Consider the following 20,172-nt stretch of genomic DNA (forward strand, 5'->3'; position numbering starts at 1 on the left):
CCTGACTGTGTCCCAGAGTGTCGCCACCACTGAAGGGTCACTGGACTTGAAATGTTAACTCTGTTTCTCTCTCCAACTGTCCAATAAACAACAAGATCCAGCATTTAAATCTCCCTGTTTCTTTCCTCATCATTCAGCAAATATCAGGGAAGCAGACAGCTCACTCTCCTGACGCTCCGGGTGTGCACAGAGTGCTGTAGGAGGAGGGCTTGAGCACATTGATGTTTAGGAAAACGAGAGGTGACCTCATTGTAACATACAAGATGCATAGGGCACTTACCGGGGTGAATGTGGAAAGGATCGTCCCCTTTTGTGGGAAAGCCTCACAGCAGAGGGCATCGTCTCAGAAATTAGGGTTGCACACTTAAGACAGAAATTCCATCTCACTTCTTCTCTCAGATGGGAAGGAATCTGTGGAATTCTTTATCACAGAGGGCTGTTGAGGCTGTGGCATTAAATAAATTCAAGGCTGAAAGAGCCAGATTTTTAATCAGAAAGGGAATCGAGGGTTATATTGAAAAGGTAGGAGGGTGGAGTTAAGAATATCAGATCAGCCATGAACTTATTGAATAGCAGACCAGGCTCGATGGGCTGAATGGCCTATTTCTACTCTGCATTTCTGCATCTTATTATCTTGTGATCATGGTGCTGTGGTAGTGTCCCTATCTCTGAGTTAAAAACTCAAGTCCCAGTTCAGATAGATGGTCACAAAGGAGTGTCAAACAGGATGACTTAAATCTCTCAGAGCAGACTGCTGGAGGGCTGCTGTATCAAACATGCACAGGATACCACCCCAGCCCAACACGGGCACCTCCACATCTGCCCACCTTTACCTGAACCAGGCTGCCTGTGCAGCCGAGTGTTAATGTGGGTCAGTGAGCAGAGCGCAGGATACTGGGTGAAGAGGACATGGTGTGGGCTAGAGGCCAGACTCTGAGTTTTGGATGACACGAGGCAGTTTGAACTGAATTTATAAACATTTGCTTGTAGCCGCCTCTGGGTGGAGACCCTGAGCAGGGACCATGGCTGATGTTTCTCTCTCTCTCTAATCCAGTCACAGAGTCATAGAGATGTATAGCACGGAAACGGACTCTTCGGACCAACTCATCCATTCTGACCAGATATCCCAAATTAATCTATTCCCATTTGCCAGCACTTGGCCCATATCCATCCAAACCCTTCCTATTCATGTACCCATCCAGATGCCTTTTAAATGTTGTACATCTTTCCCCTCTCACCCTAAACCTATGCCCTCTAGTTTTGGACTCCCCACTCCATTGTCTGTTAACCCTATCCAGGGAGAACTAGCCATTTGGATACTGGGAGAACTGGCTCAAAGGTAGAAGACAGAGGGTCGTGGTGGAGGGTTGTTTTTCAGACTGGAGGCCTGTGACCAGTGGAGTGCCACAAGGATCGGTGCTGGATCCTCTACTTTTTGTCATTTATATAAATGATCTGGATGTAAATATAGAATATAGTTAGTAAGTTTACAGACGACACTAAAATTGGAGGTGTAGTGGACAGCGAAGAGGGTTCCCTCAGATTACAACAGGATCTGGACCAGATGGGCCAATGGGCTGAGGAGTGGCAGATGGAATTTAATTCAGATAAATGTGAGGTGCTGCATTTTGGGAAAGCAAATCTTAGCAGGACTTATACACTTAATGGTAAGGTCTGAGGGAGTGTTGCTGAACAAAGAGACCTTGGAGTGCAGGTTCATAGCTCCTTGAAAGTGGAGTCGCAGGTAGATAGGATAGTGAAGGAGGTGTTTGGTATGCTTTCCTTTATTGGTCAGAGTATTGAGTACAGGAGTTGGGAGGTCATGTTGCGGCTGTACAGGACATTGGTTAGGCCACTGTTGGAATATTGCGGGCAATTCTGGTCTCCTTCCTATCGGAAAGATGTTGCGAAACTTGAAAGGGTTCAGAAAAGATTTACAAGGATGTTGCCAGGGTTGGAGGATTAGAGCTACAGGGAGAGGCTGAATAGGCTGGGGCTGTTTTCCCCGGAGCGTCAGTGGCTGAGGGGTGACCTTTTTGAGGTTTGTATTTTTATCTGATTGTCACAAGCCTTTGTGTGAAGTCTGTGCTGTTGACTGTTTTGTGTTTTGGATGGTACAGGTTTCCTCTGTTGTCCCGATAATCGATGTGAACACTCCAACAGCCAGGCTTTGAGGGACAGTGGGATCTCTGTGTGTCATTCCTCAGCAAATGTTACCTCTTTACTTAATTCACAAGGACCATCTGCTCACTCTCACGTACCTGCTAGTGGGTGTTTGCTGTGCACAGATTGGCCAGTTCGAACAGATTTCATTCACTCTGAGATCCTGAACACAATTCAAATTATGGGATCCCTGCCTCAGTATTGAGGGGATTGAACTGGTTTAATCTGGCCAGTTAGCAGCTTATTTCCAAAACTGGGAGGAACCCTCCAGATAACTGTGTTTTTTTCCAGATTTGCTTGGTCAGTTTCTTTCGGGAGGAGTTGGCCTGGTGGCCTGGAGCCAGTATGGGTGGGAAAAAAGAGAAAGCGAGGAATATTCAAACCACAGGAGGAGGAGAATGAGACTGAGGCTGAAGTCCACATCTCCATGGTCTGAATGTCCGAGAGAGACAGAGAGCAGGTCTTGGCATCCTGTTGCTGCAAGGTGTGGCAAATAAAAATAAAACCCTGCAGATACTGGGAATCTGACACAAACAGGCAAATTGCTGGAGAATCTCAGCGGGTCTGAGGAGAGAGAAACTCCAGTCTGAGTGCGAGATCCTGCTGGTTGTGGTAAATAGCTATTTCTCAGACTGGAGATGACGAATGGTGTTCCCCAGGGTTCTTGCTGGAGCCACCACTGTTGTACCTGTATACCTAAGTGAATTACAGAGTAACATTTCAAAATTTGCCAATGATGTGAGACTTAGAGGAATGGTCAATGATGATTGTGATGCCAGAAGCAGTCAGTGGTGGTGGAGTGAGAGCCTGCGGTCTGGGGGAAGGTACGAGAGTGTGAGGGACGAGGTGATGTGCAGAGAGAGAGGTGATACTGACTCACTCGTAGAGGGTATTGACCAGGATGGTTGCGGTGAGAAGGGGCTGGAGAAGCCAGCAAGTTGCTCCTGACTGAGGTTTCACTGAGGGATACCATTCAGAGCAGATATAAACATGAGTGCTGGGAGGAAGGGGAACACTCACAAATGAAAATGATGAATGATTCCAAAAGGAAGTTGAGGGAAATAAACTCAGGGTTTTGGGAATGCAGCATAAGAATGAGAGTGACTGTGTTCCTCAGTGGGGAGGCCAGAGTGAGTGGCGTCCTATGTTGTAAATAACTCTCTGGCCCCAGTCTATTTAATCACAGGCACCTACTGTTTTATTTTTCTGAGCTAATGTTTGTTGTGCTTTACATCACAGTTTCTCAAACTAATTAACTTCTGACACTAAGTGTCCTCAGTTCCTTCAGTCAAAGTGAAATGTTTGCTTTCTCCTGATTGGAAAGTGTTTGCTGGTAGTTACAATCATCTTTGTCACTCTCTGTCTCTTTTCAGGGTGAAGATGGCTTTCCTGGGTTTAAAGGTGACATGGGTGTGAAAGGTGAAAGGGTAAGCTCCTTTCCCAGTGCCTCGCATTGTATTCACTCTGTGCTGCGTTCCTCTGGCCCAGCCACAACACAGACAGATTCTCAGTGGGACTAGCTTGGGTCTCACTCTCTGCTTAAAACTGGCATTGAATCAACTCTATTCCTTATACACTCAGTTATTACATTTAACCCCAGTGTATGATGGACCTCCTATAGCTCCAGTTTTGTGTTTGAATTTATTACCTCGATTACAATAGATCCTTTCCAGACCTAGTTGATCTGTTACTGATTGGAACTGAAATGTTGTGACTTTCCAAGTGAAGGTCACAATCCAGCTGACAGTCGTCATGATCTGGGAATTGGGAATTGGGAATGGGAACCTGTCTCTAGCTCAGTCTCGACTCTGGCACCGAGGTGGGATTTCCTGGGAAGTCCTCAGGAAAATGAACTTTCCCCTTGTGACCTTTGAACCTGCATTAGGAGATTTCAAGGGGCGGGAAGGTGAGGGAGCAAAGGGAGACAGATTGGAGGGAATCGGGAAGAGCCCCAGAGGGGGAGGGGAGGGGAATTGTTTTACACAGTGAGTTGTGAACTGGAACATTCTGCCTGAAATGGCGGTGGGAGCAGATTCAAAATAATGTTCAAAAAAGAATTGGAGAAATACCGGAACAGGAACATCACAGAGTGAAAAAGCTGAATTGCCTCCTGCTGTACTGTAGGATTCTCTATCCCACGGATTCTTATTGGCTGGTTTGAAATGTTTTGAATGAATTCATAGGAATAGTTGGTGGGCAGAAGTGAATGTATCTCTGCCCAGAAATGATTGTGTTCTACTCTCTGCCACAGGGTGAAACTGGTTTGGTGGGTCCTCGAGGTGAGGATGGACCTGAGGGGCCGAAAGGTCGTGCTGGGCCTCCAGGAGATGCTGGATCATCAGGATCTGCTGGAGAGAAGGTCAGTATCAGAGCAAGGAGGACAGGGATTGGACCTGATTTGTGGAAACTGTCCCTTGGTCTCACTACAGAAGGACAAGGTCATGAACTGATGTGGCCATTGGGTCAGCTCAGTGTTGACCAGCTGCCTCACCGTGTCCAGGTCAGGAGACCCTGCAGAGCCTGGGCTTGAAGGGACAGATTCCAGAGTGATCCAGGGATCAATATTCCAGTGTGATCGTGGGTAATCTATGGAGAGACAGTGGAGGCTGTTCATTCAAAAGCTGAACTCATTTGATTGACTTTTTGAGGATTGACATCATGTCCTGGAGACGAGGAGGTTGGGGACCAATCAAAGTGTTCAAGAAGGAGATTGATGAACTTTTGTCAATCAGGTAGTTAAGGGCAATGGAAATGAGAATATTAGAGGGATTTAAATATTGATTTGGTTATCATCTGGGGTAGTTTTGAGGGGCTGAATGGCCCCATCCTGCAGTACCATCTAAGGGTGGCTTTGGAAAAGACAGCAGCCAATTGGAGGGCTGTATTTAGTTTGTGGGATATGTTCAATGATTGCTCATTCTAACAGTGTCACTTGCCTTCGGCATGTGGTCCTATCCTTGTAATGTATTTCTTTTCCAGGGAAAACTCGGCGTTCCAGGATTACCTGGATATCCCGGGAGACAAGGTCCAAAGGTAAGACCCTCCTTCATAAAACCAGCTTTCTATATACCTTCACTCACATCAGGATCTGTCTCCAAGGAGGTTACAAATGGAAACACAAAGTGTCTTGATCTTGGAGTATTTCATATGAACTCACTGTCCCAGTGGGAGGATCAGTCCACAAGGCGTAACTTCAGGTGATGAAGGTGTTCCTCTAGCCTGTTCCTAGTGACACTGAAAGTCCTCTTTACAAGAAATCTCATGTTGGGCTCCAGGATCTGAGCAACTGGAGATATGTGGAGGTGACAGCGAGTTCAGGAGGAACAGGGGACTTTGGATTGATGGTTCCAAAGCTCTGCCCTACTGAGTGGGAGGGGGATGGGAGGTTGGGGGGCATTGTGGTGGTGGTGGTGGAGGGGGGAGTTTCCTCACCTCATGTTTTGGGCTCATTCAGAGATAGTGATGCTGGGAAAGCACAGCAGGTCAGGCAGCATCCGAAGAGCAGGAGAGTCGATGTTTCAGGCTGAAGCCCTTCATCAGGAATAGAGACTTGTAGACCGGGGGCTGAGAGATAAATGGGAGGGGGGTGGGGTTGTGGGGGGGTGGGGTGGGGTAGCTGGGAATGCAATAGGTGGATGGAGGTGGGGGAGAAGGTAATGGGTCAGAGAGGAGGGTGGAGCGGATAGGTGGGAAGGTGATGGACAGGTCAAGAGGGCGGTGCCGAGTTGGAGACTTGGGACTGGGATAATGTTAGGGGGAGGGGAAATGAGGAAACTGGTGAAATTCACATTTATCCCAGGTGTTAGCCATGGGCACCCGCATGGGCCCCAGCTATGCCTGTCTCTTTGTCAGGTACGTGGACCAGTCCATCTTCTGGAGTTACACCAGCCCTTCCTCCGCTACATTGATGACTGTATTGGCGTCACCTCGTACTTCCACGAGGAGGAGGTTGAGCAGTTCATCAACTTCACAAAGACCTTCCACCCTGACCTCAAATTCACCTGGACCATCTCAGACACCTACCTCCCCTTCCTGAACCTCTCCATCTCCATCTCTGGCAACTAACTAATCACAGACATCTATGACAAGCCCACTGACTTTCACAGCTACCTGGACCACACCTCCTTCCATCCAGCCTCCTGTAAAAACGCCATCCCTTATTCCCAACACTCCGTCTCCGCTGCATCTGTTCCCAGAATGACCAGTTCCACCATAGAAAATCCCAGATGGCCTCCTTTTTCAAAGATCGGTTAGCACTGCAGCCTCATAGCACCAGGGACCTGGGTTTGATTCCAGCCTTGGGTGACTGTCTGCGTGGGTTTACTCCGGGTGCTCCAGTTTCCTCCCACAGTCCAAAGATGTGCAGGTCAGGTGAATGGGCCATGCTAAATTGCCCAAAGCGTTAGGTGCTTTAGTCAGAGGGAAATGGGTCTGGGCGAGTTACTCTTCGGCGGGTTGGTGTGGACTAGTTGGGCCGAAGGACCTGTTTCCACACTATAGGTAATCTAATCTAATCTAATCTAATCTAATCACAATTTTGCTTCCCATGTAGTTGACAATGCCCTCCAGCGCATCTCCTCCACTTCCCACACCTCCGCCCTCGAACCCAACTCCTCCAACTGTGATAAGGACAGAATCCACCTTATCCTCACCTTCTACCCCACCAACCTTCAGATGCACCACACCATCCTCTGCCACTTCCCTCACCTGCAAACAGACCCCACCACCAGAAATATATTTCCCTCCCTAACCCTATCAGCGTTCCGAAGAGGCCATTCCCACCACGACTCCCTTGTCAGATCCACGCTCCCAACACCAGCCCACACCCCACTCCCGGCACCTTTCCCTGTCACCGCAGGAAGCAAAACCTGCACCCACACCTAACTCCTCACCTCCGTCCAAGGCCCTAAAGGAGCCTTCCACATCTGACAGAAATTTACCTGTACCTTCACAAATGTTATCTACAAGACTCTGACTAGCCACCTGATCCATGCCTCCCATAATTTTATAAACTTCTGTCAGCTTGCCCCCTCAGCCTCTGACACTCTAACAAAAACTATCCAAGTTTGTCCAATCTCTGTTTATAACGAATACCCTCCAATCCAGACAGTAAACTCCTTTTGCACCCTCTTCAAAGCCTCCACATCCTTCCTATAGTGTGGCAACCAGAACTGGACACAATACTCCAAATGTGGCCTTGTACAACTACAATGTGATTTGCTAACTTTTATACTCAATGCCCTGACCAATGAAGGCAAGTATGTCATATGCCTTCTTTACCACCTTATCCTCTTGAGTTGCCACTTTCAGGGAGCTATGGACTTCCATCCCAAGATCCCTCTGGATATCAATGTTCCTCAGCGTCCTGCTATTTACTATATACCTTCCTCCTGTATTTGACCTCCCAAATTTCTTCACCTCATACATGTCTGGATTAAACGCCATCAGCCATTTCTCCACCCAACTTTCCCAACGTATCTATATCCTGCTGTATCCTTTGATAACCTTCCTCACTATCCACAACTCCACCAATCCTCCTGCTTTCTGCAAACTTACTAATTAGACAGTTGACATGTTCATCCAAATATTTTATATAAATTACAAACAGCAGAAGTCCCCACACTGATCCCTGTGGATCACCACAGGTTACAGACCTCCAGTCAGAAAACACCCCTCCATGACTAACCTCTGTCTTTTTACTTACCAACTCACCATGGATCCACAGTGATTAATCTTTAGTAAGATCAGAGAAGGTGATAAAAGAGGAGGAGGTGCAGAATTGTTAGTCAAGGACAGTATTACGGTGGCAGAAAGGACATTTGAGGACTCGTCTACTGAGGTAGTATGGGCTGAGGTTAGAAACAGGAAAGGAGAGGTCACTGTGTTGGGGATTTTCTATCGGCCTCCGAATAGTTCCAGAGATGTAGAGGAAAGGACAACAAAGATAATTCTGGATAGGAGTGAGAGTGACAGGGTAGTTGTTGTGGGGGACTTTAACTTTCCAAATAGTGACTGGAAATGCTATAGTTCGAGTACTTTAGATGGGTCAGTTTTTATCCAATGTCTGCAGGAGGGTTTCCTGACACAGTATGTTGACAGGTCAACAAGGGGCGAGGACACATTGGATTTGGTACTGGGTAATGAACCTGGTCAGGTGATAGATTTGGTGGTAGGTGAGCACTTTAGTGATAGTGACCACAATTCGGTTATGTTTACTTTAGTGATGGGAAAAGGATAGGTGTATACTGCAGGGCAAGAGTTATAGCTGGCGGAAAGGCAATTATGATGCGATTAGGCAAGATTAGTATGTATAGGACGGGGAAGAAAACTGCAGGGGGTGGGCACAATTGAAATGTGGAGCTTATCCAAGGAACAGCTACTGCGTGTCCTTGATATGTATGTACCTGTCAGGCAGAGAGGGAGTGGTCGAGCGCAGGAACCGTGGTTTACTAAAGAAGTAGAAGCTCTTGTCAAGAGGAAGAAGAAGGTTTATGTAATGATAAGATGTGATGGCTCAGTTAGGGCACTTGAGAGTTAGACGTTAGCCAGGAAAGACCTAAAGAGCGTTAAGTAGAGCCAGGAGGGGACATGAGACGTTTTAGGCAGCTAGGATCAAGGATTAAGGTCGGAAAGATGCTGTGAAACTTGAAAGGGTTCAGAAAAGATTTACAAGGATGTTGCCAGGGTTGGAGGATCTGAGCTACAGGGAGAGGCTGAACAGACTGGGGCTGTTTTCCCTGGAGTGTCGGAGACTGAGGGGTAACCTTATAGAGGTTTACAAAATTATGAGGGGCATGGATAGGGTAAATAGGCAAAGTCTTTTCCCTGGGGTTGGGGAGTCCAGAACTAGAGGGCATAGGTTTAGGGTGAGAGGGGAAAGATATAAAAGAGACCTAAGGGGCAACTTTTTCACACAGAGGGTGGTACGTGTATGGAATGAGCTGCCAGAGGATGTTGTGGAGGCTGGTACAATTGCAACATTTAAAATGTGTCTGGATGGGTATATGAATAGGAAGGGTTTGGAGGGATATGGGCCGGGTGCTGGCAGGTGGGACTAGATTGGGTTGGGATATCTGGTCGGCATGGACGAGTTGGACCGAAGGGTCTGTTTCCATGCTGTACATCTCTATGACTTTATGACAACCGTATAGCTTTCTATAGGTATATCAGGAATAAAAGAATGACGAGGGTAAGATTCGGGCCAGTCAAGGACAGTAGTGGGAAGTTGTGCGTGGAGTCAGGCTATTAGACTAGATTGGATTGAGGTCCACAAGGAGGAGGTGTTAGCAATTCTGGAAATTGTGAAAATAGATAAGACCCCTGGGCTGGATGGGATTTATGCTGGGATTCTCTTGGAAGCCAGGGAGGAGATTCTGGAGTCATTGGCATTGATCTTTATGTCGTCATTGTCTACAGGAATAGTGCCAGAAGACTGGAGGATAGCAAATGTGGTTCCCCTGTTCAAGAAGGGGAGTAGAGACAACCCTGATAATTATAGACCAGTGAGCCTTACTTCAGTTGTGGGTAAAGTGTTGGAAAGGATTGTAAGAAATAGGAATTATAATCATCTAGAGATAAATAATTGGATTAGGGATAGTCAACACAGTTTTGTGAAGGTAGGTTGTGCCTCACAAACCTCATTGAGTTCTTTGAGAAGGTGACCAAACAGGTGGATGAGGGTAAAGTGGTTGATGTGGTGTATATGGATTTCAGTAAAGTGTTTGAAAAGGTTCCTCACGTTAGGCTATTGCACAAAATACAGAGACTTGGGATTGAGGGTGATTTAGCATTTTGGATCTGAAATTGGCTAGCTGAAAGAAGACAGAGGGGAAGTGTTCTATCCTGGAGTTCAGTTACCAGTAGTGTACCGTAAGCATCTGTTTTGGGGCCATTGCTGTTTGTCATTTTTAATAAATGACCTGGATGAGAGCGTAGAAGGATGGGTTAGTAAATTTGCGGATGACACTAAGGTCGGTACAGTTGTGGGCAGTGCAGAAGGATGTTGCAGATTACAGAGGGACATAGATAATCTGCAGAGCTGGGCTGAGAGGTGGCGAATGGAGTTTAATGTGGGAAAGTGTGAGGTGATTCACTTTGGAAGGAGCAACAGGAATGCAGAGTACCGGGCGAATGGTAAGATTCTTGATTTGGAGCTGCTGGTGTTAGACTGGGGTGGACAAAGTTAAAATTACACAAGACCTTGGAGTGCAGGTTCATAGCTCCTTGAAAGTGGAGTCACAGGTGGATAGGATAGTGAAGAAGGTGTTTGGTAATCTTTCCTTTATTGGTCAGAGTATTGAGTACTGGAGTTGGGAGGTCATGTTCCAGCTGTACATGTTATTGGTTAGGCCACTGTTGGAATATTGCGTGCAATTCTGGTCTCCTTCCTATTGGAAGGATGTTGCGAAACTTGAAAGGGTTCAGAAAAGATTTAAAAGGATGTTGCCAGGGTTGGAGGATTTGAGCTACAGGGAGAGGCTGAACAGGCTGGGGCTGTTTACCCTGGACTGTCGGAGGTTGAGATTAGATTAGATTTTAGATTACATTACATTACAGTGTGGAAACAGGCCCTTCGGCCCAACAAGTCCACACCGACCCACCGAAGCGAAACCCACCCATACCCCTACATTTACCCCTTACCTAACACTACGGGCAATTTAGCATGGCCAATTCACCTGACCCTGCACGTCTTTTTTGGACTGTGGGAGGAAACCGGAGCACCCGGAGGAAACCCACGCAGACACGGGGAGAACGTGCAAACTCCACACAGTCAGTCGCCTGAGGCGGGAATTGAACCCGGGTCTCAGGCGCTGTGAGGCAGCAGTGCTAACCACTGTGCCACCGTGCCGGATTGGGGAAGTCCAGAACTAGAGGGCATAGGTTTAGAGTGAGAGGAGAAAGATATAAAAGAGACCTAAGGGGACACTTTTTCACACAGAGGGTGATACGTGTATGGAATGAGCAGCCAGAGGATGTGGTGGAGGCTGGTACAATTGCAACATTTAAGAGGCATTTGGATGGGTATATGAATAGGAAAGGTTTGGAGGGATATGGGCCGGGTGCTGGCAGGTGGGACTAGATTGGGTTGGGATATCTGGTCGGCATGGATGTGTTGGACCGAAGGGTCTGTTTCCAATGTGTACATCTCTATGACTGTATGACCAGGTTATAGTCCAAAGGTTTAATTGGAAGCACTAGCTTTCAGAGCGCTGCTCTTTCATCAGGTTGGTGTGGAGGTTAAGATCATGCTCACAAAATTTATAGCCAAAGGAGTCCACTGTCAGAGAGATGTGATACAGTAAACAATCTTAGATTAAACCTTTCATCTTTTAGAATGGGATATGCTGGTTCCTGTTCTTTGATATGTAAATCCCAGAACTTCTTTTAAATTATATTCTCAAGTTAGCTCAATGTTTTAGGTAAAAACAATGACTGCAGATGCTGGAAACCAGATTCTGGATCAGAGTGGTGCTGGAAAAGCACAGCAATTCAGGCAGCATCCAAGGAGCAGGAAAATCGACGTTTTGGGCAAAAGCCCTTCATCAGGAATACTTTTTACTGCTCCTCGGATACTGCCTGAACTGCTGTGCTTTTCCAGCACCACTAACCCCGCTCAGCTTTTTAACCAATAGGTGTGAAGTCTGTCTGTGTCCCAATGCTATGTCAGACTGACAAACCCTTTGTGTAGATTTGCAGAGTTTTACATGGATTCATGCAATTTTTGAGCAAAATATAATGTAATTCTGCAAAAACAAATTCACCCGATAAGCTTATATGTGAATGCATGTAGGAGCGACAGAGTGTGTGTGCATGTGAGTGTGAGTGTGTGGGTGGGAGTGCACGTGATAGAGTGTGTGTGTATATGTGTGTATGTAATGTTGGTGAAGTGTGTGTGTGAGTGTGATGGGGCATGTGTGAGAGGGTGTGTGTGTTGGTGTGAGTGCGAGGTGTGTATCTGTGTGCATATGAGATGGAGCTTGTGTATGAGAGAGGGTCTGTGTGGGGGTGTGAGTGAAAGACTCAAGCTAAATTTGTTTAATATTGCATTCCATGACACTGCAATCCTGTTGCTATAGATTCTGTGTCCTATCATTCTGCTCCACAAACACCTGGTGAAGAAGCAGCACTTTGAAAGCTAGCGCCTCCAAATAAACCTGTTGGACTATAACCTGGTGTTGGGTAAGATTCTTGGTAGTGTGGATGAGCCGAGAGATCACTGTGTCCATATGCATAGATCCCTGAAAGTTGACACCCAGGTTGATAGGGTTGTTAAGAAGACGTACAGTGTGTTAGCTTTTATTATTTATAGGGATTGAGTTTCGGAACAATGAGGTCATGCTGCAGCTGTACGAATCTCTGGTGCGGCCGCACTTGGAGTATTGTGTACAGTTCTGGTCACTGGATTATAGGAAGGATGTGGAAGCTTTGGAAAGGGTTCAAAGGAGATTTACCGGGATGTTGCCTGGTATGGAGGGAAGGTCTTATGTTGAAAGTCTGAGGGACTTGCGGCTGTTTTCATTAACGTGAAGAAGGTTGAGAGGTGACTTAATAGAGACATATAAGATAATCAGAGGGTTAGATAGGGTGGACAGGGAGAGCCTTTTTCCTTGGATGGTAATGGCTAGCATAAGGGGACATAGCTTTAAATTGAAAGGTGACAGATGTCAGAGGTAGTTTCTTTACTCAGAGAGTATTAGGGGTGTGGTATGCACTGTCTGCAACAGTAGTAAACTCACCAAGTTTAAGGGCATTTAAATGGTCATTGAATAGGCACATGGACGAGAATAGAATAGTGTCGGTTAGATGGGCTTCAGATTGGTTTCACAGGTCGGTGCTGCATTGAGGGCCAAAGGGCCTGTACTGCGCTGTAATGTTCTATGTTCTAAGTTTTTAAATCTTCTAGACCAGCCTACCATGGGGGACCTTGTCAAATAATTTAGTAAAATTACTGTAGACAACATCCACTGCCTTACCCTCAACCAATCATCTTCATCACTTCTTCAAAAAACTCAATCAGGTTTGTGAGGCAAGACCTACTCCACACAAAGCTGTGCTAATTATCCCTAATAAGCCATGCTAACCCCACACAAAGCTGTGCTAACTAGCCCTAATAAGCCATGCTAACCCCACACAAAGCCGTGCTGACTATCCCTAATAAGCCATGCTAACCCCACACAAAGCCGTGCTGACTATCCCTAATAAACCATGCTAACCCCACACAAAGCTGTGCTGACTATCCCTAATAAGCCATGCTAACCCCACACAAAGCCGTGCTGACTATCCCTAATAAACCATGCTAACCCCACACAAAGCTGTGCTGACTATCCCGAGTAAGTCCATTCTTCTCCAAAGGCATGCAAGTTCTGTCCCTGAGAGTCTTCTCCAATTATTTTCCCATTCACTGACATAATGCTGGGCTGCCTATAATTTTGTGGATTATTCCTGTTGCCCTTCTTAAACAAAGGAACAACATTGGCTAATCTCCAATCTTCTAGGACCTCACCCGTGGCTAAAGAGGATACAAAGATCTCTGTCAAGACATCACCAATCTCCTACGGTGTCTCCTTCAGCATCCTAGGATAGATCCCTTCCGGCCCTGGGGAAATAAATACATTAATGTTTCTCAAGACACCCAACACCCCCTACTTCTTAATATCGACATACCCTAGAAGATCACTATCCCCCTCCCCTTAGTGAATATTGATGCAAAATACTCATTAAGGACCTCACCCACTTCCTCTGGCTCCACACACAAATTCCCTTCTTTATCCTTGAGTGGACCAATCCTTTCCCTCGCTACCCTCTTGCTCCTATTATATGAATAAAATGCCTTGGGAATCCTCCTTCATCCCACTTGCCAAGGACATTTCATGGTCCTTTTTAAACCTCCGAATTCCTTTTTTAAACTTAAATAAGTGGGCGGCACGGTGGCACAGTGGTTAGCACTGCTGCCTCACAGCGCCTGAGACCCGGGTTCAATTCCCGCCTCAGGCGACTGACTGTGTGGAGTTTGCACGTTCTCCCCGTGTCTGCGTGGGTTTCCTCCAGGTGCTCCGGTTTCCTCCCACAGTCCAAAGATGTGCAGGTCAGGTGAATTGGCCATGCTAAATTGCCCGTAGTGTTAGGTAAGGGGTAAATGTAGGGGTATGGGTGGGTTTCGCTTCGGCGGGTCGGTGTGGACTTGTTGGGCCAAAGGGCCTGTTTCCACACTGTAATGTAATCTAATCTAAAACAAAGAACTGTGAATACTTCAAATCTGAAATAAAATCAGAAATTGCTGGAGAAACTCAGCAGGTCTGGCAGCATCTGTGGGGAGAAAATAGAGTTGGTGTTTTGAGTCTGGTGACTCATTATGAGTCTGCCTTTTTTCCACAGATACTGCCAGATCTGCTGAGTTTCTCCAGCAATTTCTGATTTTATTCCTTCAGTTGCTTCCTGCTACCTCTATGTTCCTCAAGGGATTGTCTGATTTCAGTTTCCTTAATCTGGTAGATATTTTCTGTCCCTTTTTGACTGAACTTTCAATGTCTCTCACCATCCAGGGTTTCTGAATCTTGTCAACTTTATCTTGCAGGAGAAAGTGAGGGCTACAGATGCTGGAGATCAGAGCTGGAAAATGTGTTGCTGGAAAAATGCAGCAGGTCAGGCAGTATCCAAGGAGCAGGAGAATCGACATTTCGGGCATAACAGTTCATCCACTTTACTAACACCTTCCACCCCGACCTCAAATTTACCTGGACCATCTCAGACTCCTCCCTCCCCTTCCTAGACCTCTCCATTTCTATCTTGGGCGACCAACTCAACACAGACATCTACTACAAACCGACCGACTCCCACAGCTACCTAGATTACACCTCTTCCCACCCTGCCCCCTGTAAAAACGCCATCCATCAGGACCACACCCCCCACCAACCCAACCTCCACTCCCGGCACCTTCCCCTGCAACCGCAAGAAATGCAAAACTTGCACCCACACCTCCCCCCTCACTTCCCTCCAAGGCCCCAAGGGATCCTTCCATATCCGCCTCAAATTCACCTGCACCTCCACACACATCATTTACTGCATCCGCTGCACCCGATGTGGCCGCCTCTATATTGGGGAGACAGGCCGGACCAACTCTGGGACACCCGGACCAACCAACCCAACCACCCCGTGGCTGAACACTAACTACCCCTCCCACTCCACCAAGGACATGCAGGTCCTCCATCATCGCCAGACCTGCGATGCCTGGAGGAAGAGCGCCTGGAGGAAGAGCGCCTCATCTTCCGCCTAGGAACCCTCCAACCACAAGGGATGAACTCGGATTTCACCAGTTTCCTCGTTTCCCCTCCCCCCAGCCTGTCTCAGTCAAATCCATCGAATTCAGCACCGCCTTCCTAACCTACAATCTTCTTCCCGACCTCTCCGCCCCCACCCCAGTCTGACCTATCACCCTCACCTTAACCTCCTTCCACCTATCGCATTCCCAACGCCCCTCCCCCAAGTCCCTCCTCCCTACCTTTTATCTTAGCCTGCTTGGCACACCTTCCTCATTCCTGAAGAAGGGCTTATGCCCGAAACGTCGATTCTCCTGTTCCTTGGATGCTGCCTGACCTGCTGCACTTTTCCAGCAACACATTTTTCATCTTTATCTTTCATCCTTACAGGAGCATGCTAGTCCTGAACTATCATCAATAGCCTTTGAAAAACTCCCACATTTCAAATGTGAATTTACCCTCAAACAGCTCTCACCCCCAATTCCAGGCAGAGGATTCTGATCGATGAGGATCCTTCTGGGTGGAGCTGGTATGCACACACAGCTGTGTATCTGCAATCTATTTGCTCACCATCCACCCTGTAACTTTTATACAGCCTTTAAGGTCAAATAATATCCTGATACAGTTTGGTAGCAGCAACATTTGACACTGAGTCTCATGAGGATATTTGGACATGGGGTTGATCTTCAACAGTGTCTGACAGGGACTCTTGTAGCTATAGATATAAGCACCAATGATTGAGTGATTGTAAATGAAGGTGTACAAAAGATTTGGAATAGAGGAGCATGGAAACATCAGACAGCTATGGGGTTGGAGAACATTCTAGAAATAGAGAGGGGCGAGGCAGGGGAGAGAAGAGTAACTGAGGGGAGTTACTGAGGTTGAATGACTCCTCCTGTTAGGCACATTGTGAATCAGCCTGCTCTGATCTTTCTGTTCAAACCATGAGGTGTCTCTGTTCCTGCATCTTTCAAATTGTACCATGTACGATCTATCCCCTTGACTTATCATTTAATAATGTTCTCATCTTCCAAATGCAATCGGGCTTTCAGACTCTCTGGTAAGTGATTCAATTCCTTGCTGATTAAAAATGCAGTGAATTTCCAATGATCTGATGATTCCCTGGGAATGTTTGAAACTTGTTTACATTTTATTGGTTTTGAAAGATGTTAACTAGAACTGCCAGAGTTTGCAGAAGTCAGGAAGAGGGTTTATTGTTCACTGTGAAATCAGAATAACATTGGTGGGTGAATCAGAGAGTGACATGAGGCCATTCTGCCCACCTGCTGTCTGCTGTAAGACTTGGCTTAAAGCAAGCCATCTTCTCTCTTTCCACCCACACTGTTCCTTTTCCAAATTATCATCCAACAACATGTTGAAAGCCCCAGTTTATTGATCAATGAAAACTCTGTGGTTAGTGAATCGTAGAGCACAGGAAGGGGCCATTCAGCCCATCAATTCTGTGTTGGTTGTTTGAATGATCGATTTAATTAAAGCCACACTCTCTCCTCTTACCCTGTAGCCTCCTGCAATGTTCTTTTTCCTTTTGAAAGTTATTACTGATTTGATTTAGCTTAATTTATTATTGTCACATTTACTGAGATACAGTGAAAAATATTGTATAGTGTGCTATCCAGACAAATCATACCTTACATAAACACATTAGGATAACAGAGCAGAATGCAGACTATAGTGGTATAGCTACAGAGAAGGTGCAGAGAAAGATTGACTCTAATATATAAGAGGTACATTGATAAGTACACAGCTGGGAAGAAAATATTCTTAAATCTATTGGTACATATTTTCAAACTTTTGTATCTTGTGCCCAACAGAAGAAGGTGGAAAAGGATATAACCAGGATGAGGCATCTTTGATTATGTTGGCTGCTTTCCCAAGGCAGTGGGAAGTGTACGGAATCTGCTCCCACCGCCCTTTCAGGCAGCACCTTCCAGATCCCAACAACTCACTGTGTAAAACAATCCCCCTCCCCTCCCATCCCCCTCTGGGGCTTTCCCCGATTCCCTTCAATCTGTCTCCCTCTGCTCCCTCACCCTCCTGCCCCTGGAAACACTCTCTCCTGATTTACTCCATCAAACTCTCTCCATGATTTTGAACACCTCGGTTAAACCCCCCGGAACCTTCTCTGCTCTAAGGAGAACAATCCCGGATTCTCCAGTCTCTCCACATTCACTGAAGTCCCTCATCCCTGATCCCATTCCAGTAAATCACCTCAGCTCGCTCTCCTCACCCTGACATCCTCCTGAAAGAGCAGGGCCCAGGATCGGACACAATCCTCCTGCTGGGGTCTGGATGGTTTGAAAGGAGAGTAGGTTTGTGTTGTTGACCAGTGAGTGAGCTGATAGGACAGGTCTGTCGGGGAACGTTATTCTGAGCCAGAAACTCAGAAACTGCAATGATCTCCTTCTAATTGTACCACTGTTGATCTTCACCATCTCTGTCCTCACATCATTTGCTTTGTTTTCCTCAGGGATCGACAGGATTCCCAGGATTTCCTGGCTCAAATGGGGAAAAAGGAGCGAGGGTAAGGAGAGAGAGTTATTGATGGATCCCAGTATTTATTCAGCCAATCACTGATGTCGATCATATTGCCAGTGTAATTGGCCAGTTGGTCAAGAGTAAAACATTCCTCAGGAAGATCCTGTCCCAGCCTCAAGCCCAGGCTGCTCTAACTCTGCACCATGTGGCAGAGCCCAGCTCCATGTGTCTCACAGCGTTCCATCAACCGATAATCACCAACATTGAACCACACAGTGTGCACGACAGCGATCAACACAGTGTGCACTACAGCGATCCACACAGTGTGCACGACAGCGATCCACACAGTGTTCACGACAGCGATCCACACAGTGTTCACGGCAGCGATCCACACAGTGTGCACTACAGCGATCCACACAGTGTACACGTCAGCGATCCACACAGTGTGCACGACAGCGATCCACACAGTGTGCACGACAGCGATCCACACAGTGTTCACGACAGCGATCCACAGAGTGTTCACGGCAGTGATCCACACAGTATGCACTACAGCGATCCACACAGTGTACACGTCAGCGATCCACACAGTGTGCACGACAGCGATCCACACAGTGTGCACGACAGCGATCCACACAGTGATCCACACAGTGTTCACGGCAGCGATCCACACAGTGTTCACGGCAGCGATCCACAGAGTGTTCACGGCAGCGATCCACACAGTATGCACTACAGCGATACACACAGTGTGCACTACAGCGATCCACACAGTGTTCACGACAGCGATCCACACAGTATGCACTATAGCAATCCACACAGTGTGCACGACAGCAATCAACACAGTGTGCACTACAGAGATCCACACAGTGTTCACGGCAGCGATCCACACAGTATGCACTACAGCGATACACACAGTGTGCACTACAGCGATCCACACAGTGTACACGTCAGCGATCCACACAGTGTGCACGACAGCGATCCACACAGTGTGCACGACAGCGATCCACACAGTTTGCACGACAGCGATCCACACAGTGTTCACGACAGCGATCCACAGAGTGTTCACGACAGCGATCCACACAGTGTTCACGGCAGCGATCCACACAGTGTTCACGGCAGCGATCCACAGAGTGTTCACGGCAGCGATCCACACAGTATGCACTACAGCGATCCACACAGTGTGCACTACAGCGATCCACACAGTGTTCACGACAGCGATCCACACAGTATGCACTATAGCGATCCACACAGTGTGCACGACAGCGATCCACACAGTGTGCACTACAGCGATCCACACAGTGTTCACGGCAGCGATCCACACAGTATGCACTACAGCGATACACACAGTGTGCACTACAGCGATCCACACAGTGTACACGTCAGCGATCCACACAGTGTGCACGACAGCGATCCACACAGTGTGCACGACAGCGATCCACACAGTTTGCACGACAGCGATCCACACAGTGTTCACGACAGCGATCCACAGAGTGTTCACGGCAGTGATCCACACAGTATGCACTACAGCGATCCACACAGTGTTCACGACAGCGATCCACACAGTATGCACTATAGCGATCCACACAGTGTGCACGACAGCAATCAACACAGTGTGCACTACAGAGATCCACACAGTGTGCACGTCAGCGATCCACACAGTGTGCACTACAGCGATCCACACAGTGTTCACGGCAGCGATCCACACAGTATGCACTACAGCGATCCACACAGTGTGCACTACAGCGATCCACACAGTGTACACGTCAGCGATCCACACAGTGTGCACGACAGCGATCCACACAGTGTGCACGTCAGCGATCCACACAGTTTGCACGACAGCGATTCACACAGTGTTCACGACAGCGATCCACAGAGTGTTCACGGCAGTGATCCACACAGTATGCACTACAGCGATCCACACAGTGTGCACTACAGCGATCCACACAGTGTTCACGACAGCGATCCACACAGTGCTCACGACAGCGATCAACACAGTGTTCACGACAGCGATCCACACAGTGTTCACGGCAGCGATCCACACAGTGTGCACTACAGCGATCCACACAGTGTGCACGACAGCGATCCACACAGTGTGCACTACAGCGATCCACACAGTGTTCAGGACAGCGATTCACACAGTGTGCACTACAGCGATCCACACAGTGTGCACGACAGCGATCCACACAGTGTGCACGACAGCGATCCACACAGTGTGCACGACAGCGATCCACACAGTGTTCACGACAGTGATCCACACAGT

The 20,172-nt window shown here is 47.4% G+C and overlaps 1 protein-coding gene across 7 annotated transcripts in view; it reads left to right on the forward strand.

The window, feature by feature from the left end:
- The window catches only part of col11a1a (collagen, type XI, alpha 1a), a 490,074-nt gene that overhangs the window by 331,989 nt on the left and 137,913 nt on the right, over positions 1-20,172 (forward strand). For all 7 annotated transcript variants that reach the window (XM_087990322.1, XM_087990323.1, XM_087990324.1 and 4 more), the window contains 4 exons: positions 3,537-3,590; positions 4,415-4,522; positions 5,143-5,196; positions 17,908-17,961. In XM_087990322.1, coding sequence (XP_087846448.1) covers positions 3,537-3,590; positions 4,415-4,522; positions 5,143-5,196; positions 17,908-17,961 — 270 coding nt within the window. The remainder of the gene's footprint in view (positions 1-3,536; positions 3,591-4,414; positions 4,523-5,142; positions 5,197-17,907; positions 17,962-20,172) is intronic.

The sequence above is a fragment of the Chiloscyllium plagiosum genome, unplaced genomic scaffold (assembly GCF_037043375.1).
Source record: "Chiloscyllium plagiosum isolate Xiang-an unplaced genomic scaffold, Cpla_swu_hap1 HiC_scaffold_9, whole genome shotgun sequence".
NCBI lineage: Eukaryota > Metazoa > Chordata > Chondrichthyes > Orectolobiformes > Hemiscylliidae > Chiloscyllium > Chiloscyllium plagiosum.